The 25,723-nt window shown below is 43.9% G+C and overlaps 1 protein-coding gene across 11 annotated transcripts in view; it reads right to left on the reverse strand.

The window, feature by feature from the left end:
- Stk35 (serine/threonine kinase 35) overlaps positions 1 to 25,078 on the reverse strand; it is a 176,830-nt gene extending 151,752 nt beyond the window's left edge. For 8 of the 11 annotated variants that reach the window (XR_010047544.1, XR_010047542.1, XR_010047541.1 and 5 more), the window contains exons 1-3: positions 24,560 to 25,078; positions 23,382 to 23,982; positions 8,995 to 9,744 (exon numbers count right to left, since the gene is read on the reverse strand). Coding sequence is in view for 2 of the 11 variants with exons in the window: in XM_003476425.4 (XP_003476473.2) it covers positions 9,032 to 9,744; positions 23,382 to 23,982; positions 24,560 to 24,865 (1,620 nt within the window). In the remaining 9 variants the exon portion in view is untranslated. Of the gene's footprint in view, positions 1 to 8,994; positions 9,745 to 23,381; positions 23,983 to 24,057; positions 24,077 to 24,559 lie in introns of those variants that run through there. The other 3 variants (XR_010047543.1, XM_003476425.4, XM_063248796.1) reach the window with 2 other exon arrangements.
- Positions 25,079 to 25,723: the final 645 nt, after the last annotated feature.

A 25,723-nucleotide genomic window follows, 5' to 3' on the forward strand; every position in this document is an offset into this window, starting at 1 on the left:
TTCCCATTAGAGAGACGAACAGTACTAAAATCCAACAAAATACACCAAAGCTAATCTGTTTTCCCCATCACTGTCACAGTACCATGTCTCTGGATTTAAAAAAAAAAGTCAGCCCCCACCGAAAAAAGACTACTTCCTCTGGCCGCAGATCGAGATCCTTCCCACTGCCTGGGAAAACAGGAGCGTTTCCGCTTTCTTCACGATGCACTATTAGGGGGCCTAGTGGTTCCAAATCCATTCCTCCTGAGTCCCCAGACAGTGCTTTCTTTAACAAAGAAACAAACAACAACAAAAATACAGAATTTTTTCTGACTTGTGTATGTGGGCTGAGTTATAACTTTCCCCTGGCACCTCTCACTGAAAGTGAAATTCCTTTAAAGTTGGGAAATTCACTGCAGTGTTTTATGGTATTGATTTATTTTGAAGCTGGTTGGCAGTTTTAAGGCCCACTCATGCTTAAGTTGTAGAAGTAAGTGCTAATGGAGGTATCCATTTCTTTAATTTCGTAACACCACGAAGGACTCACTAGAGGAAATGAAAAGGGACTGGGAGTTTGACAGCTCTGCCCTAATTTTTTTTTTTCCTTTTTATCAGTACCGGGGATTGAACTCACAACTGCCTGCTTGCAAGGCAGGCACTTATGCCGCTGAGCTAAATCCCCAGCCCCCAGCTCTGCCCTAATTATCATCAAGACAAAATAAGATTGTCTTGGGGTTTGAGGGACCAGACATTAGAATACTTTCTGGTCCTACCTAAGAACTTTTCTCCCTGCTGGTATCACAGACGGTTCTGTTGGTCCTCCCTCAGTGCCTCATGCTTTCCCAGCTGTCCCATTGTATACTCTGGCCTCTCACTGTCCAGCATTTGGTAATTTCAAATTTAGTCTGGTCATGTAGCTTTTGCCTCCTGTGCTGCCAGACCCCTCATTGGAGGGTGCCTCACCATCATAGCTGCTATTCTTGCCAATGTTTGGGGCTGTGTCAGGGTACCCCTGGAACAATCTGCATGAGGCTGACTTCATCTGAAGGAGTGGTGGGTGACCCTGATGTGGTGTACCTAAGATCAGGTATCAGACTGGAGGACAATCATAGCACCCCCCCCCCACTGAGATCTATGCGAAACCCCCCAAACCCACCATATCTGCCTCAAAGTATAAATCAGGAGGCAAAAGGAACAGTGGGCTCTTTAGTCAGATGTACGCTGCACCAAAATCCTGATTCTCAAAACCTGACAACCTCTGGCTCCCTTATCTGTAGAATTAGGGTAAACAACAGAATAGTTAGGAAGGTGATTTATAACAAGAGTAGTGCTTAATTCAGGGCTAGAAATGAAAAAGAGCAGAGTCACTGTCTCCTTACAAGTCAAGGGCCCCTCAAAGCAGGTTTTGGTAATTCAGTGGTATTACTGTCAGTGAGACTATCTGTGTCCCCCTAAGTCAGAGAAAATGGAAGCTGGAAGGAACTCCCAGAGCTCAGGGTGCACTGCTCACAGCTGGCCAATTACAAGAGCCCCTGAGCTGTCCACAGGGATGTGTCTGGCTGGGCGGAGCCAAGGATACCAGGGAAGGGGAGAATGTGAGCAGCATCTGGGCCTTCTGTCAATAGCCCCAGGGCCTGCCTGAACCCTCCCAGATGCTTTCAAGTCCTGCAGACCTTCAAGGGACAGCTGATCCTTGGGGCCCGGAAGCCTTATTACATAACAGACAGCTCAGCTTCGCCCTGCCACGCAAGGGGAACAATCAGGAGATGGCAACATCAGGCCACAGGGGAGCTGCTGGGCCTTACAGAACATCAACCTTCCCCACATGGGGAGGAAAACACCAACAGAGACAGGGCTCCAAGAGACACATCTCTATACTGGTACCTAGAAGCCAGCAAGGTCTTCAGAATTGAAGGCTGAGCCTCAATTTCTTAGGGAAGAGCAACTAAACACTGAACAGTTTACTCAGTCATTTTCTTCTGGCCCAGCTTCACAAAACGCTCATGAGATGGGCTGAGACAAAGCTGCCAACTCCACTATAAGGGAGAGGGACTCAAAAGAGATCAGGGGAAAGGGCTGAGGTTTCACCTGTACCAAAGAACAGATAATCCATGGCGATAACATCCTGTCCCCAAAAGATCTCTCCACTTTAACTAAAACTCCCATTCTTAAGGATCTAATAATCCACTCAGGGCACAAGATTCCCCTTCCCCCAACAATTCAAGGCTCCAGCAAAGACTAAGGTGGGATCAATCAGTTTCTAAGGCAACCACTGATGTCAGCCCCTTGCCAGCTAGCTGGGTGCTCATCCATGCTCTGAGCTTTCTCAGAGCAGAACAAACTATCTCTTCTCATGGGAAACTTAAGCACCACGTGTTTCATGTCCATGTCATCCTTCTCAGGATGCTCAAGCAAAGGTGGGAAGAAAATTGAATACAGTTAGTGTTCAACTGCTTGCAAATTCAATTATGAAACATAAGCATAGAAAATTTAGATTGATTCAATAAGCCAATATACCATAGTGGCTAAAGACATGGATTAAGGTTTACATTCAAATTTAGATTTGGCCCCTTACTATCTCTAACTTGTTTTTTTTACTGTCTCTGACTTTTACCAAATTAGGCGTGACCTCTTTCTGTGATGAGAGGCAGCTAACAGAATTTCATCTACAGCAAAGAATACTTTCTATGACCTCAGACCACATCAACATCTGATTTCCTTCAGCAGGCCTTAGCTACCCACTCCAAATAGACGTCATTGAAGGGTTTGGCCTCAAAAGGCCCTAGTAACAGATTTGTGTACTGTACAGCAGTCTTGGCCTGAATGCAGATTCCCTCATTCCACAACACCCTAAGGAACATGTGGGTGGTGGCACCTGGAACATCAGTTTGGCCGACTTCCTGCTGGGGTAGGCTTGCGACTGGCTGGTGGTATTCACTAGGAAATGTCTTCCAAAACTAACCAAATAAAAGAGGCAGGACCCATCACTGAATAATTATTAAAAATGAATCATCTTTCTGAACATTTTTTAAATGCACAAGGTAGTTTTCTATATTATCACAAATAGGACTGAATCTGTGCAATGTCACTTTCAAGGGAACCAAAGTTCTTTAGAGTCCTTCATTTAACAGTTTAAAGGGCTTTCACACCTAAAATGGAGACTCATGATCTGTGTGCTCGCTCTAACCCTCTCCCACTCCCTAAACTCTGCTCTGGCTAGGTTATTCTGGAACTCCTTGCCACTAATTCTTCTCATTTGCCAAACTTGATGGTCAACATGCAGTCTTCATGCACTCAACTTACCAGTGGCAAATGCCCGTGGATTACTCTTTCCTTTTGAAGTGTTTTCCTGTCAGGCTCCCTACTTTCTCCCCAATCTTAATGTTAGGCAATCCAGAGTTCAGTCACTCCTAAAGACTAAACCCAGTTTTCTTCAGCACAATCTGTTCCTCCTCTGATGTTTCCCCATCTCACTTGATTAACACCTCTGTCCTTCTAATAGCTTAGGTCAAAACCTTGCAGCCATGCTTAATTCTTTTCTCACACCTCATGTCCAATCCACAGGAAATTTCACTGGCTCTGTCTTTAAACTACAACCCAAATCCATTCACTTCCCGCCCTACCTCAGTCTCAAGTCATCACCACTTTGGAGCTGGATTATTACAATGGCCTCCCATTTTATCTTTCACTCTCCCCCCTATAGCTTACTTTTGGCACAGCAGATGAAGCGATTCTTTCAAAGAATCAAATGTCACAAAGCTCAAAAAACACACATTCTGTGTAAAAAACAAACGCCAAAACCTCTGTCATGGTCTACAAAGTCTACTCTACTTGACAATCTTTCTTGTCTTTTCCTATATTCTCATGACTGGTGTTTCATGTGTCTTCTAAATAGAACATCAGCTCAACTACAAAACTTTTGTACTTTCTGCTCGCAAATGTATCATCTGCGACTAAAATGGTATCTAGCAAGTAAGTTTTCTGCTAAGTACACTGAGTAAGTTAATGGAATTAGCTTAGCTGTCTACAATGCTTGGCAGGGGGGAGGGGTTGTACTCAAAGTGTTCCTCCCAGCTCAAGCCTCTGACTCTAACTGGTCAGATAACAGCTATCTACAGCACCACAACCACTGCAGCTTGAAACAGGACAAGGTTTAGCTCCTGGCACTCAGGCCTGGGCTCAAGGTCACAATTCCCAGGACAGGGCAAGAAGAGAGACTATGTCAAATTGGTACCTCTTTAGGCTGGCCAAGGTGGTGCATGCCTGCAATTCTAGCACTTGGGAGGGTGAGGCAAGAGGATTATTGTGAGTTTGAGACCAGCCTGGACTACACAGTGAGTTCAAGGGCAGCCTGAACTACATAGAGAAATCCTGTCTCAAAAAGACAAAAACAAAACCCAATCAACCAACCAAACAAACAAAAAACCCCATAAAACAAATTGGTACCATTTTGTGAAATAGGAAGAAACTGTTTAGATGGAAAGAGGAACTAGGCAGGGGGAAAAGAAGGAAAGGAAAAGAAAAATAATGAGAAAAGGAGGATGATATAGAAACAAAGCTTTGTAAATAAGAAGGGAGAGGAGTTGGTGAAGGGAGAGAACAATAGGGGAAAAAAAGAGGAACCAAGATGTATCATATACAGGTACAAATTCCTGGATGAATGTGATCCTTATACATATTTAAACTGTAGCAATAAGTTTAATAAAAAAATTTTCCTCTAAATGATAAAGTCAGTCACTATCAGAGTGAGTGAGATTTCCTCAGTAGACAGAACTAAGATCTTGCAAAAGTTATTTGAAACGCTCAAACCTATTGCTCCACTTGGCAGGTATTTCGCATAAACCACTTATTTTCATTTATTTCACCACCACTCAAAATGTACACCTTGACAAGTTAGCCAAATTACAGACAAGGTAACTTAACAGAATGTCCTTTCAATGGATATCTCCCTTCTTACAGAGAAAGTTGCTGCAGCCCATGTTTATAGGAATCCTGTTTGTGTGCTGGGGCTGAAGTGTGGGGATGGGTGAAAGACACGCTATCCTTCAGGTGGAGATTCTTTCTGGTACACACTATTCCATTCTAACTGCTAACAGCCTTACTGTCTCTCCTGAGATGCACCATCTCAGGGCAGGCTCTTGTTCCCACCTTCACCATCTAACCACCCCACCATGTAGCCTCATTCAAGAGCCTCTCGCTTGAGGGATCTGAAGTTTGTCTTAAGACTCCGTACTACCTTGATCAGGAAATATACACATAACTGTGCTCGTCTCAAACCATTTTTCTTCCTTCTTTTCATAGGATGGGTTGAAGGACCATCTATCCTTGGGCGTTTCCAACACCCACATATTTTTTTAAAAAGTATTTCCATTGGGTTATCTTGTGGTGAAGCACTAGATTGCTGAAATTGTCATGCTTTGACCTGTATTGTTATGTTGCTATGTCTTCTTTTATCTCAATCTCCCCTTATTAATATAAAAATTTATTATTTTTTAATTAAGGGGAAAAAAAATCAAAAAAATTGCAGGATATATTACAGTAACTTTTTTGATTGCCTATTAACTTGATTTGAAGCCCTGTATTACTCCCACTATCTTGTTTTGACTGATTATAGACTGCTCCGTTCTGTTTGATAGTATCAAGTTTGAGGGTATAGGCAACTACTTTGAAGGCAGTAAGATTCACTATGATGCCCATTCTGGTTTGACTATTATCTTCTCTTGAAGTTCTGTAATGTTTCCAAAGTTTAGGTCTTATTGGTCTTGTTCTGTACTGTTTTGTTCAATTTTATTATACCTAATGATATAGGCAATTCTTTTTAAGGAAGCAAGAGGCATTATGGTAACCACTGTTGATAACCTTGTCTTGTTTTTATATCATGTGCTATGTCTATCCTTGGTTTTGACTGACTGCTTTATTTTGTCATATTTGGTTTTATTCTCTTCCAAAAAAAAAAAAAAGTAATTAGAACTATGGGAGTAATAAAACCCAAAATGTGTATTTTGTTGTAAAAAAGAGAGGAAAAAAAAAGTGCTCTAAAGGATACAACTGCAAGTGTGTTTAGGTGTGTTAAGATAGATGACCATATTACTGAGTTTTTGTTGGATCACTGAACACAACTGTTTGTAGTCTCACTGTTTGAATGTCCACTTTGTATGCTTTAATCCTGTAACTTGAACAACTATTTCTAAGATGACAATATGTAATCTATTAACTAGTGATTTCTTACTGTTTTTTTTGTAATTCTGTATTACTTGTACCCTTATACTGTTTTGTTTTCCTTTAAATTAAAAAGAAAGTATTTCCATTGACGAATGATTAATTTTAATTTTACAAGCTTTATTATATTAAACAATGTGTACTTAACTGTAAAAAAATATCAGAAAAATATCCCATTAAAAAATTGGTGCCACTAGAACTGCAGTAATTAGCTGTCAGCATCACAGACTGAATTGCCCAACTCTCCTGAGACATGCAAGGTAAACAAGTTCCTAACCTTTTCTCTTCTTTTCACCTATTTCTCCTAAATGAAAGAAGCACTTATGTTTAACTAAAACTTTGCCCTATAAAGCAACACAAATTCCAAGTGCAGAGGTCTAAATGGGAACCCTGATCTCAATTAGCTGTGACAACTCCATAATCCTAACCCAAATTCCAGTCCTAATGTCAACCTTCCTCCATACCAGGACAAACCTTAATTATAGGAGATCTTTCAAAAGCAGAAAAAATGAGATGGAAATAGGAAATGATAGCATGAAATACGATTCAAATACTGGCAAACCAAGCCTTTGATCTCTAACACAGCACTACCCAAGCTTCATTGTGGGGAAAACCTACTCTTCCAGTTACTAGGTGGCAGACAAGTTGGCCTGGCACAAGTTGGCCAAGTATGTTCAATGAGAACACAAGATAGATCCAGCCAAACTTGCATGAACCAGATCTAGCTGGAAACGTGAGAGTGACAAAGGGTTAAGAACTGACCACCATATTTTTATTTAATGGAGTACTACTCAGCCATAAAGGATAAATCAGACTTTTATATGCAAATAGATGCAACTTGAGACCATACTCATAAGTGAAATAAACCAAACACACACTGTGAATATCATGTCGTCTCACTAGTGTGAGAAGTTGAAAAAAACAATATATGAGCTCATTGAAGACAAAGGTTTGTGCTGGTATTGTTTGGACTACTGAATTCAGAGCCTTGTGCTCTGGGTGAGTGATTTGGGGATGGTAACGCACAACACATGTTCCATTGTTGCCCCTTGACTGTCATGTTCTGAAATTTTGGGTAAAATGGATTTGAAGATATAAAAAAAAAAAAAAAAAAAAAAAAAAAAAAACTGATCAACACAATAACTGTCGCCTCTAACAGCACAAGGTTCAGCTCCAGGAACTTAGATCTGGGCCAAGAGCCACAATTCTCAGTCCCCAATCCCATCCCAGAAGGGCAAGAAAATAGGTTATGGTCAAATTAGCACCAATTTATACTGGGCATGGTATCACATGCCTGTAATCCTACCACTTGGGAGGCTGAGACAGGAGAACTGGTGGGAGTTTGAGATCAGCCTGGGCTACAAAGTGAGTTCAAAATCAGCCTGAACTGCATAGTGAGACTGTCTCAAAAAAACCAGTAACTGACCTTATGTTTGATGACTAAGGCTCCTTCCCTGAGACAAGCGGCCCTCCTTTCTCCCCCATATCTCAAGGCTTCAGCAAAATCTAAGAGTAGCTTATTTCGACCTTTCATGTTGAGATTAACGGAAAAGAGGCAGAGAAAACACATTTGGCCTCAACTTAGCTCCTAGATAAACCACTTAATACCTGGCAGGATTGTAAAGGTGAAATGATACAGTACATGTGGAAAACAGTACCAAGCATATGTGGCGGTCAGTTTCTGATCTACTGCCCTAGCCCACACCTTTAGATTTTCTGCCTCAACCTCTGTCCATGCTGTTTGCTGTCCTGGCAAGTCCTCATCCTCCCTAATCTCCACATGTCTACACTCTCATAAAAAACTGAATTGGTCTAGGTCTAGGACTGAAATGGCAAACCTTTCAGAGCTTCCAGTGACACAAACAGCCTGCTATGATCCACATGCCATAGGTTCAGCACCACTGGGCAAGGGTTTCCAATGTGCCAGGGTGCCTCTGGTGACAAGTCCTTTACAGAGGCGGATCTTCTACCTGGGGTACTCCCTCTACCTTATACTTCCTACTTCTGTCTCTGGGCACCATCCCGAAAGGTCAATTGCCTTCAGCACCTCTCTCCTTCACTGTAAAGCAACTTTAAAAAAAATTAATGAATGCTTCTCTCTCCTCAATTAAGCTGCAAAAAATTTACAAGGAAGGGGAAAGTTTGATTATTATCTGTCAAGTTACTCTACAGCCTAGCAGAGTATCTAACCAATGAAACTCCATAGCTAATTCTACTAAACAAGCAAACTTCAACACTCAGTATTGTTTTCTTTATAGTATCTAAACTGAAGAGAAGTGTGCTATTCAAAGCAGGAGAATGGTTAAGTAACAGTACATACGGTGGGATGCCACACAATCACTGCAAGGATGACAAACAGAAGAATGACGGGGAGCAGGAATGTTCAGACCAGGACTGAGTGAAAAGAGCAGGAAGTAATACTCCTTCAGTACAGTGGGAGATTTAAACTATGTAGAGGTGAATGAGTGAATTTAGGATTATGAAGTGTTTATTTCCTGAAAACCTTTACCAATTTTGTAGCACATTTTTTACTGTGACTACTTATTACTTACATGAAAAAGTTTCTAAAAACTTTATTAGCCCAAATGCAACCCTCCTCAAAAGACCTCTATACTGTACTTTCCAGCTTGGGCTCAAATAATCCACCTATCTTCTGAGACCTGGGGGACAAGGGGGAAATCTTTGATAATAAAGACTTCTCAACCACCCTGCATTTCTCTCCAGCTCCCCAGGATTCAAAACACAGACCCTGTTCAGTAAGTGCGCATGCATGCAGAACAAAAAGAGATCACTCACCTAGTTTAAAAACACCCAAGATGTTCAGTCCTGAATTTTAAGCAGCACATGTGACCCGGTCCATTCTAGTTTCAAGTTCAAAGGCATCAGGCCGGTCCTGTGGGTTAGCAGCTAACATATCTTTCAAGAGCTGCTTGATTCCCTCAGACATGGAAGTCCTACGTTTCTGGGGGATGTGCAACTCCATCTTTGGGTTTTCTAGCAGCGCCTCGCCAACAGGGACGATCTCAGTTCCCTGTTTAATGTAGGTCCCCAGGAGCTCTTTCTTGGTCTCAGAGTCAATGAAAGTGATTCTTTCTATCATTGCCCAGATAATAATGCCCAGGGCAAAGATGTCCGCCTTGGCCGTGTAGTGTCCCTCCCAGACTTCAGGGGCCATGTAGAAGTCTGAACCACAGGCTGATGACAGCCAGTATTTATTCACATTCACATTTTTGTTGTCTTGATTGCCCTCTTTGCCTCGAGGTGCCACCCCAGCACAGACTTTGCTCAGTCCAAAGTCTGCCACTTTGAGGATGGGAGTGCCAGACCGCTCTGTGATGAGGATGTTGTCTGGCTTTAAGTCCCTGTGCACGATGTGGTTTTTGTGCAGGAAGGCAATGGCGCTTGTGAGCTGCAGCATGAAGCTTTTGTTGGTGGCTGGGTCTGGCCTTCGAGACAGGACATACTGATTCAGGTCTCCACCTTCACAGAACTCCATGACAAACCAGAGATAGCAGGGCTCTTCAGCATAGCCCAGGATCCTTTCTCCTAAATCAAGGGAGGACAGGAAAGAGTCTCAGTGAGATGGAATGTTTACATCAGTTTTGCACCTTAATGCAATGCAAAGAAATGTACTTATATTAAAGAAAACAGTGGTGACAACTGCTCCAAGGAACTGGTAAAACTGGCACTGAATCAATTCTACACATGCAGGTGCATTTCTACCAACGTATAAGACAAGTAAAGGTATGACACAGTCATTAGGGACTAGTGTCAAGCACCTGGGGGCTGGAATTAAAAGGCCTGCGTGTGAACTTTGGTTTATTGCCATCTGATTGACCATAAGACCATTTTGTTTCTTTGCATTTGCCTCCCATCAGAGAACATCATTCCACCCATACTTCCAAAGGTTTCTAGGAAAATGAACAAGGTACAGTATGAGAAAAGGCTGTGAAATGTCGGTCTGGTGCTTCTATTATCACTGCTACTTCCTGCCAGGCAAACAATCTCTTTTTCTGGCCTCTTAAAAAACTGTTAGTCCACATGGAACAGCATTTCAACATTATTTCAGAAGAGTTCTTCAATTCATCAATATCTTCTGCTGGAATATCATATATCTAACACAAGTCAGGTAAGCCGCATTCCCTCAGCATTACGAGGCTTAGTTTGGAGGAGGAGGCAGGTATCTGTCAAAGCAACCCTCATAAGCCAAACACAGGCAGCAAGGAAGGTGGGCAGGAGTCACCAGGTTTGTAGCAGTCACAAAGGACAGGATCTAAGTTACCCTTTAAACAACAGGCAGATCAGGAGGCAGAAGCAAGAAGGGAATACCAGGCTGAAAGGGAACAGATAGTAGGCTAGATGGACAAATGGACCAGGAAGGTGTAACCAATAGGAATAGTAGCATTTGAAGTAGATACATAAAGTGAATTGAGCAAATCCCTGCTGCCACACTGAGCCCTAGGATGGAAGTTATTTGATGACAACTGAACCTGGTACTAAGTCTAAGCAGGCAAATGTCTTATTGCTTGATGAAAAGGAGGGCATGCAAGTGAAGGAACTTGCCCTGAGCACTCACACTGTCATATGTATACCTGGACCAGGGCCTGAAAACAAGCTCTTTGGCCCCCAGCAAGGTATATTCCTCTTTCAGAGACAAGGGCCTTACTTCCTCCTACAACCTCTGTTGCCAGTCATTTACTCTGTAGTACCTTATTATAAAAGACAATCAGCACTCCAGATTATGGTCCTGAAATTACCAATGCACACAATCTCCAAGTCAAAGGCTTGGGAGTTCAGCTAACAAGATGACAACAAAAAGCTTCAGGCCTTTTTAAAAATCATAATCTGATAGACTTTACTTCCCCTACAATTATGTAATTTATTTGTTTATATTATTCATAATCAAAGTGACACAGGTAGAACCAGTTTAGGGCAGATGGGTTGTTTTGTTTTGTACATCAGTTGTTTCCCCTCTCCTAATCCCCTTTCTAGGTCACCAGCAAGTGGGCTGAGGCTCTCCACCTAAAAACACTGCAAAATGAAACAGCAATCTGAAGAGCAAATCCACCTAGATTCTAGTGAGGAAAGACAGAAGAAAAAATGTGAAGAGAGTTTTCTTAGTGGTATAGCTAGAAAGGGAAAGATTTAAAAACCATCAAATTCCTTCTGTGAAGGACGTATTAGAAAATACTGAAGCCTCTAGTGGAAAAATAAGAGTGGGAAATGACGATTATTTCATATACAAAGTTAGAATGACAACTGACGAAAAAGTCTGCCAAATGGACTATAAAAGGTTAAAAAAAAGTGCCCTAAGTTAGTGCATGGGTGGGGGCTGTAGATGGGATCCTGGACTGAGAAGCCTATTCTGAGGAAGTGAGATGAGCCTGAGCTGTGGAGAGGAAAACTGGATAGGAAGAAGCATTCTGGGGATTTGATGTGTCAACAGTCACAGTGACAGAATGAAAACTGGGGTGCCCAGTCATTTGTCCCAGAGAGGAAACTGTTTCCTTGAGCAGGCAGGCCTTAGGCTCACTTCCAGAGAAACAGGAGCCTGTATTTTCATGGAGGAGCTCCATCTGCCCACCAGAAAATGGAAGGGGCACAATGGAATAGCAGCCCGGTACCACAGGTTTCTGCGACCTCAGGACAAGACGCAGATTAGACGTGGAAGTGGACAACACTTGGCCTCTGGCACATTTCTGCGGTGAAACAAGCCAGGGTGAAGGAAGAGAAGCATGGACCAAGAAGCAGTCAGGGTGTAGATCCCAGTTTTACCCACTGGTTTACTGGCTGGATTCTTAGTTCAGAGGAAAACATCAGGGAAGATGCCTAGAATCTTTCTGGGGCAAGTCCCTTAACCTCAGGGGCTTCCTTTCATCTGTCAAATTTGAAAATGACAGCCACACCATATGATTACTGTGAATTAAGTTAAACACGTAAAACACATTTTGCAAGTACAGGTACTTTGGGATTTAGGTACCAGCCATCACTAACATCTGCCACAAGATCCCAACCAGGTCCTTAGAAGTCAGAGATTTCAATAATCCCAGTGCCAAGAATAAAGTTCTCACGTGTTAAGCAAAAGACAAAATTTATATCAGAAACAGAACATGGATAATTCCACAGAAGACATCAAATTTAGGCAGTAATAGTGAAAATCTATATAGGTCTATAAAGTTCCATCTCTTGAAAATGTATGCCATAGTTTGTAATAGCCAAATCTTGGAAACAACCCAAGTACTCAACAATTGGTGAATGGATAAAGATGTGGTTTTTTATCGCAATGGAGTACTACTCTGCCACAAAGAAGGCTATGCCCAAGACGTTTCTAGAAAAATGGGTACACCTTGAGTCCATACTCTTAAGTGAAATAAATCAGACATAAACGTGTGAACGCTATATTGTATCTCTGGTATGAGAAACCACAGCATAAATTAGGACCAAAATGTATTTTGAAATAGAAAGAAAATGTTCACATGGGGTGGGGAACAAGAAACAAGGGAGAGGAAAAGAAAGGGGAAAGTAAAAAAGACATGAAAAGAAGGAAAACATGGACATGAAATTTTGTAAATGGGGTAGGGAAGAGGGGCTACCCAGGGAGGGTAAGGGAATGGGAAAAACAAAACAAGTTATATCATGTATGCGTACAAATTCTGGGTAATAAATGTGATTGTTATACGTATGTAAAATATACCAATAAAAGGTAATGTGAAAAAAAGAAAACGTGTGCCAAAGTGAGTAACTATGGCTCCCAACTTAGCCTTTGGTCAAATTCTTAATGTTCATCATCTTCAGCCCAGCTTGAGAGCCACCCCACTTTCTACTAGTCCCGTTTCCCAGGTAACTTTCCTCTTCTCACCAGCTAAGGTCCCAGTGTTAAATTTCGATTTTAGTTTACATTAAGTTATACCAACTATTCTGGTTCGCACCCATGGCACCACTCTTGCATTTAATCATCAGAAAGGTCAGCGCATCTTGAAAATGTTGAGGGAGGTAGTCAGATCACTCAGTAGTACAGCCTTGCTGGAAGGACCTGCAGATACTTACAAAGTGTGCTAACTTTGGTAAGCTGGGGAGGGAAAACAGTCAAACCACTGGTTATTCCTGAAGATTAGCTCCCAAATGACCCTATATGTGAAGACTCAAAGTGCTATAGGGGTCTCTTAGAGCAGGGGCTGATGGAGATCCAGAGACTTTTAGCTCAGGCCCATTTCATAAAGGGTCCATCCAGTGGGCCCCCACTCCAATACTGTTTATTTCTTTGCTTTTTGGATGTACAGTGGTACCTCAGTTCATGAATTCAATTCTCTCCAAGATTCTGGTTATAAACCAAACTGGACAAGAACTAAATCAAATTTCCCTATAAGGTTAACATTGAACCTAATCAATGAATTTTTTTGCTTGTTTATTTTCTGAGACAGGGTCTCACTAGGTAGACCAGGCTGGCCTTGAACTCAAGGAGATGTTCTTGCTTCAGTCTCCTGAATACTGATATTACAGGAGTGCATCACCATGCCTGGTTCTAACCACTAAATTTAATTTGGTTCTCATTCAACTGTTTGGGACCAGAATCGTGTAAAGAATCCAATTTGTGAACCCAGGTACCACTGTATAATTGGAACAGAGCTATGTAACAACTATTAGAATCCCCACATGAAATTTAGCATTGTGAACTGACAGAAACATAGGTTTTTATAATTCCTTTGTGAGGCATACTCTGATGGTTTTATAAGAATACTACATTATAAGACTTAAAAATTCAGCTTCCTTTGGAGAAAATATTGGCAGTGGTACTTGGAGGTGACAAGAACTTGAGGAAATGAGAGTTCAGCGGCTGCTGTTTACAGGTGGGAAGCTTCAATGAGGAAGGTTGAGTAATTCCTCTGACAGCAGAGCCCTGAGGGGCAGGCAAGACCCGCACCTTCACAGCCAAGTCCTGAGGCTCCCAGTTTACACACACTGCTCTGATTAAAGGGAGGCAGGCCCACGCTGGGATAGCCCTACTACTTTCCTTCAGGTCTAGTAATAGCTGACCACAAGATAAATTCTGTACTTCAAAACATCCTATGCCATGGCTCACAGGGAGACAGAGAAAATACTACAACACCTTCACTGTACAATCAACCAAGGAGGTGTCTCACATCATCAGTATTCATGGTTAAATAAGAAGCGAAAGCACCCAAAAAAATGTGGCCTGCTTTATGGAGAAAGTTGAGGCCAGCAGGCACTCCTGCAGGCAGATGTGAGCTGTGGAAAAACAGGCACCTTCTGGAAAGGAACACAAAATACCCTAGATTTCATAAGCCTGCCCTTAAGCATCCTGGTTAAGAGTTCAGCTTCTAGTTCATTCCATTCGATTATTTCCTGAGCACATGGGGCTTTGTCCCAGAGGTGAGATAAGCTAAGAAGCAAAGGTTTCTAGTTATAAGAAGCAGAATGACTGTAGCTATGAGACCTGGGAAGAGGGTCCAGTATTGCCTGAGCAGGGGATAGAAGGGAGGAAAGGCAGGGTGAGGACTACAAGAGGCCATTCAGCTGTTTTCTCCAGGATGAAGACACACAGGTGCAACAGGCTCCCATGGGCCCCAGGGGAATCACTGAACAGATGCAGCAGATGGACACAGTAAGGCTGGAGAAGGCCTAGGGCAGACTAAGAAACAGGAAGTGACTCAAATTTCTTTATTTTAGAATACTATACTGCTTATTGAATCTAGAAAATAATTTATTTTGATATATCACTGAAACAAGCCTTACAGACTGCTGATGAGACAACAATTCAACTTCTGATCTCAGTGATGCTAGTAACATGTGACGAATGCAACAAGTTCCCTCTGGAGGCACAGGGAACTGTAGACAAGACAGATGAGCAGCTCACAGACTCATCAGAGACCTGAAACCAGATGTGAAGGTGGGCAGGAGAGGAGGCAACACGGGGATTAGAGATAGACAGGGAGCTTTAGGATCAACAGAATTTACAATTTGTGTCTCAGAAAAGAAGACTACAGAGTACCTAATCCTCTGTCCTTATTCCAAAACTCCTAACTATTCTGACAGGTGAGGAGCCTGAGGCTCAAAACATTACCTTGCTTGGCTAGAGATAACATCCTGAGTCTTAGTAAGACATCCTGGTCTTCACTGCAAGGCTCTACAACTTCTTGGTCTTTGCACCAGGAAGTCACTCCTGGCTGTTCCATTTCCCCTCCAGGCAGAAGCACCTCCTCAGCAGACTGTTTATGCCCCAGGGAGTTTAACGTTCAAATCCCTGGGTGGTGGCTGTTCAATCACACAACATGCACATACAGTTTGTGTGTTTGTGGAAGACTAAGTGTAATTTTCATTGAAATGTGTTGAGATGTTAGCAATTCAGCAGTATCAAGTCTTAAAAATGCTTTGTCCATTTGACATAAAGATTCCACTCCACTAATGTATTCTAAAAGTAACAAAAAATCCAACAAAAACAAAAATCCTCACCAACCCCAAAAGGCACACTAAACACTCAAATCCCTAGAACTGGTATTCTATACAGCACATGTGGACTAAATACAACTTGTCCAAGAATGGCAACAATTAATTATGGTACTGCCACTTGGTTAAAGAGCCATGTTTTACTTGAACAAAATCTTGAGAGAAGGTCACATATTATATCATATCACACGCAAGTTTTAATATGTAAGCACATACCTCTAATTTCAGCTGCTTGAGAGGTTGTAGCAGAAGGATCCCAAGTTCAAGGCAAGCTTGGGTAATACAGTGAGACTCTCTCAAAAAGGCTGGGCACCATGTCACCATTACCATGTCTGTCTAACGTACTTCTTAAGGAAGCCAAGTGGACCTGCTACAATGGCTGCCAGGCAAGATAGTGTCCCAAAAGGCCAAGAATGAACCTATGGGTCTAGCAGAAAGGACAAGGCCTATGAAGCTAGGATTGGTATCAACATTCCTTCTCTATCCACTGTGATCCAAGGTCCCAAGTATCTGGTTTTTTTTTTTTTCTTATTGTACCAGGGATTGAACTCATGACCTTGCGCTTGCCAGGCAGGTGCTCGTGCCACTGAGCTAAACCCCTGGGTTCCCCAAGAATCTGTTTCATTTTTCATACCTTGGAAAAAAACAACCTTGTCACCAGGTTTTTAGAAGGCTTAACTGTGACATCGAACATATCCTGTACATTACCTGGACACTAAAGCTATGTTAATGCCTCCAGTATGCAGAGAGAGGCAGCCACCCATTATCAACACTGATTATAAGACAGAGTGTCAAGAATGTAGAAATTGGATGTAGATCTAGAGCTCAACTCTTCACTAGTGTCACGATAAAGAAACTTACTGCCCTTGATGGACATTATCTGTGACATCAGGTTACAAAAACACCAATTTATCAGAAGTCTATTAAATAAAGTACAAAAAAATACTATGAGAAGTTAGCTACTGCTGGTTGGAACATCACCGTGGATCTTGAACCACAGACTCTTCCACCCAAGCAGACCTTCACCACAGGCAACAGGCCTTGCCACAAACCCAAGCCACAGATTTTACCAGGGTCTTTTCTCACTTTTCCACTCTTCCCCCAATTTAGTCCACAATCCTGGCAGCTGATTCCCTACAATACCTCTTAGAGGCTGCAATTAAGTCATATCTATTGCATGGTAACCATCTCTTCCATTAGATAAGGTACTCATGGTGGAATGAGTACCCCAAGTCTCATCTCACGCACACAGGAGGAGTTCAATAAATCAGTAAAATCACGAGCTAACAGATTCAAAAAGACAAAATAGAGAAATAGTACTGAAGTCAGGCACTGAGGGAATACTGAGACCACATCTTGTGCCTGACTTTCTATTTAATGCCACCTGACCCTTGTCTCCCACCATAATCCAGTAAAATGTTTTCTTTCATTACCATGAATTTGGCCCTGGGCAGCAGGGCCTGAGGGCACCGTCCAGATAGGTAGTTTATCCACACTATAAAGCAATGGCATAGGGGCAAACTAATCTGCGACAAGAATGCCCGAGGAAATTTTAGAATCTATGTTCTTGAGATGTACATCTCAGGACTAGGCAATTAGGATCAGATGTGCATCATACGGCCGTAACCCTCCACCTAAGAAAGGTGCGCACCAGACTGCAATCAGCCATCTCCTACATAAGGGACTTAGATCAGCTTCCTAAGCAACATGGCTCTTTAGAATGTGGTCTCCCATCTGACCAGCTAGCTCATTGTGATGCATTTCTTTCTTCACCCCACTTTGCCTTCTGACTAGCAGAGAGCAGATTGAGCCAGTGCACATGGGAGAAATTTGCAAATTAAAGACAACTAGGTCAGGTCCACAATCTGAATCATTCAGGAAGGTTTCTAGTCCTAAGGATAACCAAAGGTCAAATTCAAGGTGAACTGATGGTCTACTAGAAACCTAGGCTCTTCTTAAAAGGGTACACTATAAAAAGCCTTACCCAATGCAACCCCAATTAACCAAAGCTCTCAATTAGGGTTGTTTCTATCTCCTGGGGCTGCTGGCACCTAAAACCCCCAAAGCACACAGAAGGAAAGCATTCATTAGCAAGAGAAACCTATATGGTTGTCTCACGACATGTGAGAGCAGACGAGAAAGCAAGTATATAGACTCTAGCAGCTAATACACATGAACCAAATCAGTGGTGCCACAAGCACTGATTAATAGTCAATTAAACATTAAGTAATAGCCATTAATTTCTAAGCAAAGTCTGATTGCACCCATTAAAAACAGAACTCAGAACTTAAGCCACCTGTCTCCACTGTGCCCCACGGTGATCAGGAAAGCTGACTCAAGCTGCAACGTCTGTGTCCAAGCCTGGCTTGGTTCCTTGCTTTGCTGTTGGGCAATTTCATTAACCTCTGTGCCTCAGTTGCCTCAACTGTAAAAGATAGTCATAACACTGGCTTCGAAAGATGGTAATGAGGGCTGAAAAACAGGATTTAAAAAGCATTCAGAACAGGCACATAACAATCACTAAATTCTAACCCATTAACAGCGTGAAACTGGAACTAAAATTTTCAGAGTCTACACCCAATGTTCCACGTATCCTGTTAACTTGTCATGGGGACACTTCTCACCATTTTTACCTATGTCAATCAAGGTAGCCTCGACCACCTTCTAGCCAGGAGCTCTCTAAACCTTAGCCCAAGGTACAACAGAGAGTTCTGTTGCTTTCTAGATGCTTGTGCATGGTGGTCCTGTCCTGCTGAGCCCAAAGGTATCCCTGGGCACTCAACTGCCTAGGGACCTCACAGGATGACAACCAATTTCTGCCAAGACCCTGGTCTCCCCCAGGGTAGTTCTCCTCTCACTATCTCTATTCCCTGCCTCTTCATTCCTTTGACTGAAATCAGAGAGAAAATATTTTCTAGGAAGCCACCACTTATGATCATGCATTATGTTCATTTGGTACGTACAGACCACATGGAAGAAGCCTTGTGCTAACCCCCTTCTACATAGCAGCTCCCAGTGGTCACATGGCCTTGGTGCACAGGCAAGGCAGCTTCCCAAGGGCTTACCCACCTAAAGCAACCAAGACACTTTGAAACTGGGTGTGGTGGTGCATGCATGAAACTCTAGCACTCTGGAGGGCTGAGGCAGGAGAACAGCAAGCTTGAGCCCAGCCTGGGCAACTTTCCAAGACCCTGTCTAGAGGGGTTTAAAAGCCCTAGGGATGCAATCCATACACCCGGTTTCAAAGGTCCTCGGTTTAATTCCCATTACTACCACCAAGAAAAGGGAAAAAAAAGCCCACCCTGTGTACAGTAAACATTAAACAACTGGCAACAGAACTAATATCTTTTTATCAAATTGGAGCTAAAAGTAGGCTCCAGGTTCTCAGCTCTACTAAAATTCTATGAATCTTCAATTTGCCCCAAGTTTTTTGGAGGGAAAGAGAAGGGAGGGTCCTCACTGCCATTCATCTGAAGATGACAGGGGCAAAAATATTTCTCAGCTTGACAATGGGAGGCTGTCTGTGCCTCCCACCCTTTTGAGACAGGGTCTCGCTATGCAGTTCAGGCTGACCTTGGATTCACTTTGTAGACCAGGCTGGTCCTGAACTTGCAAACAATTCTCCTGCCTCAACTTCCCAAGTGCTGAGATTACTGGAGTGCCCCACCATACCCGACTTTTTTTTTTTTTTTTTTGGTCTTTTTGAGATAGGGTTTCACTCTGCAGTTCAGGGTGGCCTTTAAAACTTTGTAGCCCAGGCTGGTCAGGAACTCAGTGATCCTCTTGTCTCAGCCTCCCAAGTGCTAGTGTTGGGATTATAGGCATATACTGTCTATTGTCTCCTAAGTCGAAGTCTGAACTGTTTCAGGTGCACTAAGAACAGTGTCCTTCACAAATGGAAAACAAGAGAATAAATGCACCTGGGTGTGGTGGTACATGCCTGGAATCCCAGCACTAGAGAGGCTGAGGCAGAACTAGTGAGAGTTCAGGTCAGGCTGAGATACACAATGAGACCCTACCGCAAAAAAAAGTTTTAAAAATCAAACTGTTGCCAGCTTGGGAGGTAGAGGCACAAGGATCGGAACTGAAGCCAGCCTGGGATACATAGTGAGTTCAAGGGCAGCATGAACTACATAATGAGACCCTGTCTCAAAAAACTAAGCCCTCAAGAAAAAAAAAAAAAAAAAAAGAAAATTTAAAAAGGGGCCGGGGATTTGGCTCAGTGATGCAAGCAACTGCCTGACAAGCGTGAGGTCATGAGTTTGATCCTTGGTACAAAAAAAAAAAAAAAAAAAAAAAAAAAAAACCAAAAAAAACCAAAAAACTAAGCCCTCCCCCAAAACTCACTCTCCCAAAAGGAGCAAACACAACACTAAACATTCAAACAAATAACTTATAGTATTTGTTAAAACCTGGGAGGTTGGTTTGAATGCTGCTGCTACCTCATTTTCAGCAAATCCTGTCTTTTCTAGGGTCCAATTTCCTACCTGGTGAGACAGGCTAGATCAGATACCGAGGACTGTTGACTATTCTTTACACTGTGTTTTGGAGAGGGCTGTTTGGTTTATGCTGGGAAAGAAAAGACGTGACACATAAGTTCATCAAATTGGGTGAAATCAAGAATATTCTACGTTTCTTTAGTATTTGATTATAACATCAAAGGTAATTTCTTGAGACTACAGAAATGCCTTCCGTGTATTTACTAGAGAGCTGAGATGGAAAAGGAAAATAACTTTTACTGGCCCAACATTAAAACATATCGCACTTTACAGCTACCTACTATCCTTTTAAATACATCTCCTGTAAATCCTGATTCTCTTGATTCTGTACAACACCCTCCACAAAACCTTTGTTAATGAGCTAACATTTGTGCCATTTCCTCCAGTGATCTTGATTACCATTTAAATATTTTGGAGTCCTTAAACTTTTCAAATGTAAGTGCCTTTGGGTCAAGGAAGTTTTTTTCCTCCTTTTCTTTTAAATACCACTTGTAGGGACTCAGAAAAAGTATGCATTTGCTTCAGTTGGGACTTCAAGGCAGGTTATCACTTTGGTCTAGTTCAAAATCACTCTGAATTGTAGGAGAGGGGGAAGGGTTAACTCCGAAGTGCTTTTCCAAAGTGCATTTGAATGAATGCAACCAGGTTATCTCTAGGATTCTTTTAGCTCTGACATTATACCAGACCACAGGAATATGCTGTGAGTCTAGGGCCACAGGATACAGCATGACAGATAAATTTTAAACTGGAGCCAGGAAAATTTAACCTGAAGAAAGCAGAGTTTCTGTACTTCACTTAATAATGACAAGTGGGAAAATAACTATTTACTACTTGCTGAATTAACATGAGTATGAAAGCTTAGCCTATTTATCCTAAGCAGAGAAAATACACATTTTCTTCACTGTGCTGTCTGAGCCCAAAACACTGAAGGCTCAAATAATGAGGATTCCAACAGCTGAAGGGGATGATAAGTGGTCTGAAGCAAATTACTTCATTTTTGTAAGATCTCAGCTGTACTTCTCAAAGGGAGGATGAAAATACAAAGCTGCTGATACAAGGAAAAAAGACATGTTCTGTGGTCAAAGTTTAGCGAACTTCAATAAGAGTGTGACTCTCAAGAGATGAAGAAGACTCACTATGCAGCCTGAACTTACTGAGGCACAGGGTTCTTCTTACCCAGAGCATTACTGACATTCCCAGTGTGCACAGCAACCCTATAACAAAGGTATCTGTATGTTATGAATAAAGGAATGGACCTCACAGGTTGTTTTGTTTTGTTCCCCCTCCTCTCCTCACAGGTGTTCTACAACTTATCCCATGTCTGTGCATCAGTTTAGGACAAGTCAAGACTGTGTGAGCCTAACCTCAAAGTCCTGAGAGTTAACTACTATGCTATACCGCTTTGTTTACTGTGACATTCTCAAAAATTCTAACTGGGAGGAGAGTTTCAATGTGTTTATATTTGGAGGAGTAAGCAAAGACTTCAAGCGATGGCTGCAAATGCAAGACTGACATAAACGAACTGAATGGAGAAAAGTGCTTGGAAAATCGACTTCTAACACCCATGTAGTTTAAATGGGAGTCCAGGGCTGGGGATAATGCCTGGCCAAGTGCAAGGTGGTGAGTTCCATTCCTAGTTAAAAAAAAAAAAAAGAGTCTAGACCATTATTAACCACAGAGAATTATGAGAACAAGGAAGGACCTATAAGTGATGAACTTTCAGAATATAAGCAAGATAAAAGAGTCTCAAAGAGGAGACAATTCAAAACAAAGTTTCACCCTGGGGGGAATTGGGATGGGGGATGGGCACAAAGGAAGAGTCCCCTGAGACTCTTCCTTGAGAGAGTCCCAGGTGATACAGACTCTGGCCATCTAACACACTTGTCAAACAACTGACTTGAAATGGACTAGAAATCCTCTTGCGACATGGGTTTCTGGGGTCTTACAGGGAAACGGCAAAAGCACCAAAAAGATTTTAGGAAACTGCTTTATCAAGATCCAAATTCTAAACGGGCTGGGGATTTAGCTCAGTGGCATAAGTGTCTGCCTTGCAAGCACATGGCTATGAGTTCGATCCCCAGTACCGCCAAAAAAAAAAAAAGAGCCAAATTTTACTGTTTCTTAAAAGGCCACCCCAGGCCTTGAATACAGACAGACCTGGTTAACATTATTGAAGTTAGGAGAAGTATATACATGGAAACTAGCAATCAAAAGTTCCCTTTCAAGGTGATTAACCTTAAACAAGTTATCCTTGTTCACCTCTAAGGCTTACTTTATTCGTAGAAAGGCAGCAGAATTCACTTTTACATTTTATCTTAATCACTTCAGAGCTGGTGATGCATTGTAATCTCAACTGGGAGAGAGTAAGGCAGGATGATCTGGATCTGAAGTTCAAGGACTGCCTAGGGGTTACACAGCGAGTCCAAGGCCAACCTGAACTACTTAGTGAGACCCTGTCAAAGTAAGCCAAAATAAATAAAAATCAGTGCTCAGACCTTTCCTGGGACTTAGATGAATTCTTCCCTTAGCTTTTCTGGCCTACAGACAGACACCTCCTCACTTTTCTAGGTCACTGTCCCTTCTCCTTGGCTACTTGTAGTCCCTCCCAGTTCATTTTCCAAGCTCCTTGGCCTCAAGAAGCTCTACTTTCTTTGCAAGTAAAATCACTTTCTTATAAGTAAAACCACTTCTCAGCCAGTCTCAGAGGAAAAAGATAAAGAAGGTCTAATGGCGGGAAAAGATGTAGGATGTTTTGTGACAGCTCTAGGCCCACCTGTCAGGGTTATTATTATGCATGTCCCAAAGGACTGAGCCACAGACCCCAGGGTTTGGTTGACTGCCCTTGGATGGAGGACTGGGGATCTCAGAGGAAAGCCAAGAGTTTTAGGGGTGGGACTGGAGCATATCATGAAATTTAGAACCATAGGGGGTTGAACATGAAGCTTTTTTGTTTGTTTCAGGAGGGAAAGAGATCTTAGACAGCAAGGAAGCTCCGCGACTCTGCAGTTACTGAATACACACGAGGTTAAATAAGCTCTTCTCATGGAAACTCCACTAACGTTTCAGGTAGGGCTGAGTCCCAAGAAGATGGCCCCAAAGCCCAGGCAGGAAAAAAAGGGTGTGTCAGGGCCCAGGGTGACAAGAGCAGGACCAGGGCTTGGGGTCTCGGCGGCCCCAGGAGCAGGGGGCCCAGGCCCTGCGTGGGCAGGGCGGCAATACCTTTGAGCGAAGTCTCCACCAGGCGCAGGTAAAGCTGTGAGCTCTTGTTGCCGTGGCTCATGCGCTGGGCGAGCCCGTTGCGCTGCAGGACGCACTCCTCAAACTGTACGACGTTCTGGTGGCGGCGCTTGAGGCTGGTCAGGGCCCAAAATTCGGCCAGCGCCAGCTCCACGTTCTCGGGGGCATCGCAGCGAATCTTCTTGACTGCCACCCGCGCCCCGCTGCGCCCGGCCACTGCCTCGTAAACCACGCCGTAACTGCCGCGCCCGATTTCCGCCAACAGGCTGTAGCGAGGAGGCGCAGACCCGCCGCTACCTTCGGACCGCCGCCCCGCCAGGTTGGCCTCGGCCGGGGCCTCGGCCGCCACTGGATCCATTGCCTTGGCCGCAGCCACCGGCCTCAGCTTCGCGCTGGGCGCCCTCGGCACTGGGCTTCGCCTTTTCCGTTCCGGGCTTTGTGTACCTCTGCGGGCGCCGTCCTCCTCCCCCGTTTCCATGGCTGCGGGCGGCGGGGGGAGCAGCAACGGTGCTGCCCGGGTCCCCCCTGCCTCATCCCTTCGTCCGGCCCCGGCACGCGAAGGAGCGGGACCTTGGATTGTGACCTGTGGACGAAAAGAGCGGTTAAACGACCAGGCCGAGGCGGGTAGGCAAGGAGTGCTGGGAGCGTGGAGCCCCACCTCCTCTAGCTCCTCCTACGGGCGCCACGGCTCCTTTAAGACGGAAGCCACCGCCGCTGACTGCACGGAGAGGAGGGGAAAGCGAGAAAGATGGAACCATTGAATAGAGGCTGAGAGGGAGAACCGGAAAGAAAAAGCAAAAGACATTGGTCTTCGCCATCTGCTTATCGGGCGGCAGTAGGAAAAACAACAACCAGTGGTCTTCATTATTTAAGAAAATCACCTAAAGCAGCTATTCTGATTATTGAAGCCCTTCTGCCTGCTTGACTGTCTCTGGCATTCCCCTCCCGGCGTCCCACTTTAGGTCCTCCCGGGTGTAAACAGTCCATTGACTTAAGCCACTGCGGAGCCCAGTGGACTGACCCAAGTCCCCAAGGGTAGCGGGTGGAGGAGATTGGTAAAAAGTTCCACCTCGCGGAATGCAACAAACCTAGGGCCCTGATGCCCTCTTCCAGCGCCGCCGACGCGGCGGGCAGCTTCAGGTCTGCGGGGTCGCCCTTACCTGGCCGGCACTGCTCCACTTCCGGGCGGCGCGTTTACCCGCTGGAGCCCTCGGCGGGTAATGGTCCGCCCCGACCCGGAGTTGCCTCTGGGACCTAGGAGCGCGGGAATAGTTGGCCCGGGCCGGGTGGGTGACAGGCCGTGGTGCTGCACCGGTGGTGGCAGCGGCACTCGCAGAGAAGGCCCAGGCTTCCAGGTTCCCGTGGCTTTCCGCGTGTTCGCGCCAGCTGAGCCCTTTACATAACCTCTTTACATAAGCTGCGCCTCCTGCCGCCTCCCGGGTCAGCGGAGACTCCTGGTGGCCCATCCCCCGGGAGGCCAGCCTTGTTCTGCACCGCCCAGGCCCGGCCTAGGACGACGGAGTCGGCGCACCCGACACGCCGCGCCGCGGCCCAATCACGGGCAAGAACACTCAACCAACAAAAAATAAGCGCCAAATTCCCGCGACTCGCGGAGGCCTCCCTGTCTCCACGGCCACCAGCGCACCGCAATCTTCTCTCTCGACCAGCGCGAGGATTAACCGCTCACACTAGGGACCTACTAAATACTGATTGGGTGATTGGATTTATTGGCTTGATTGATTGAGCGCTTGGGCCTGGGAGCCACAGATACTGGTTAGGAATCCTATTTTCCTAGGAAAGATCCCATTCACCCGTTTTGGTGGTACACACCTGTAATCCCAGCTGAGACAGGAGAATCCCTGCAAATTCAAGGCCGGCCTGAACTGCATAGTGAAACCTGGTCTCAAAAACAACAAAACAAAGGAAGATCCATTGATCTAAGGCAAATTATTACTCCACCTTGATTTTAAATTTCCTTGTCTGTAAAACTGCCCGCTGCTTCCAAGGTTGATAGGACCAAATGAAATATGGTAACCCGGGCGTGGTGGTAAATGCCTGTAATCGCAGCCTTCTGAGAGGCTGATGCAGGAGGATTGTAAATTTGAGCCCAGTTTTGGCAACCTAGCAGTTTAGCAAGACTCTGTCCCCAAATTAAAAAAAAAAAAAAATGTTGGGGATGTAGCTCAGTGCAAAGGCTTTGAGTTTAATCCCCATTACCACACGCTAAATAAATAGGATATTAATTGAATGGGGACTAATGATGCTCAGTGTAAACTACATATAGGCATGAATTGTTGCGTAGTTTGTTTTGTGCTTTGTACCCC

Source organism: Cavia porcellus, unplaced genomic scaffold (assembly GCF_034190915.1).
Source record: "Cavia porcellus strain 051 isolate PalLab524CR breed Dunkin Hartley unplaced genomic scaffold, mCavPor4.1 scaffold_5, whole genome shotgun sequence".
Lineage (NCBI taxonomy): Eukaryota > Metazoa > Chordata > Mammalia > Rodentia > Caviidae > Cavia > Cavia porcellus.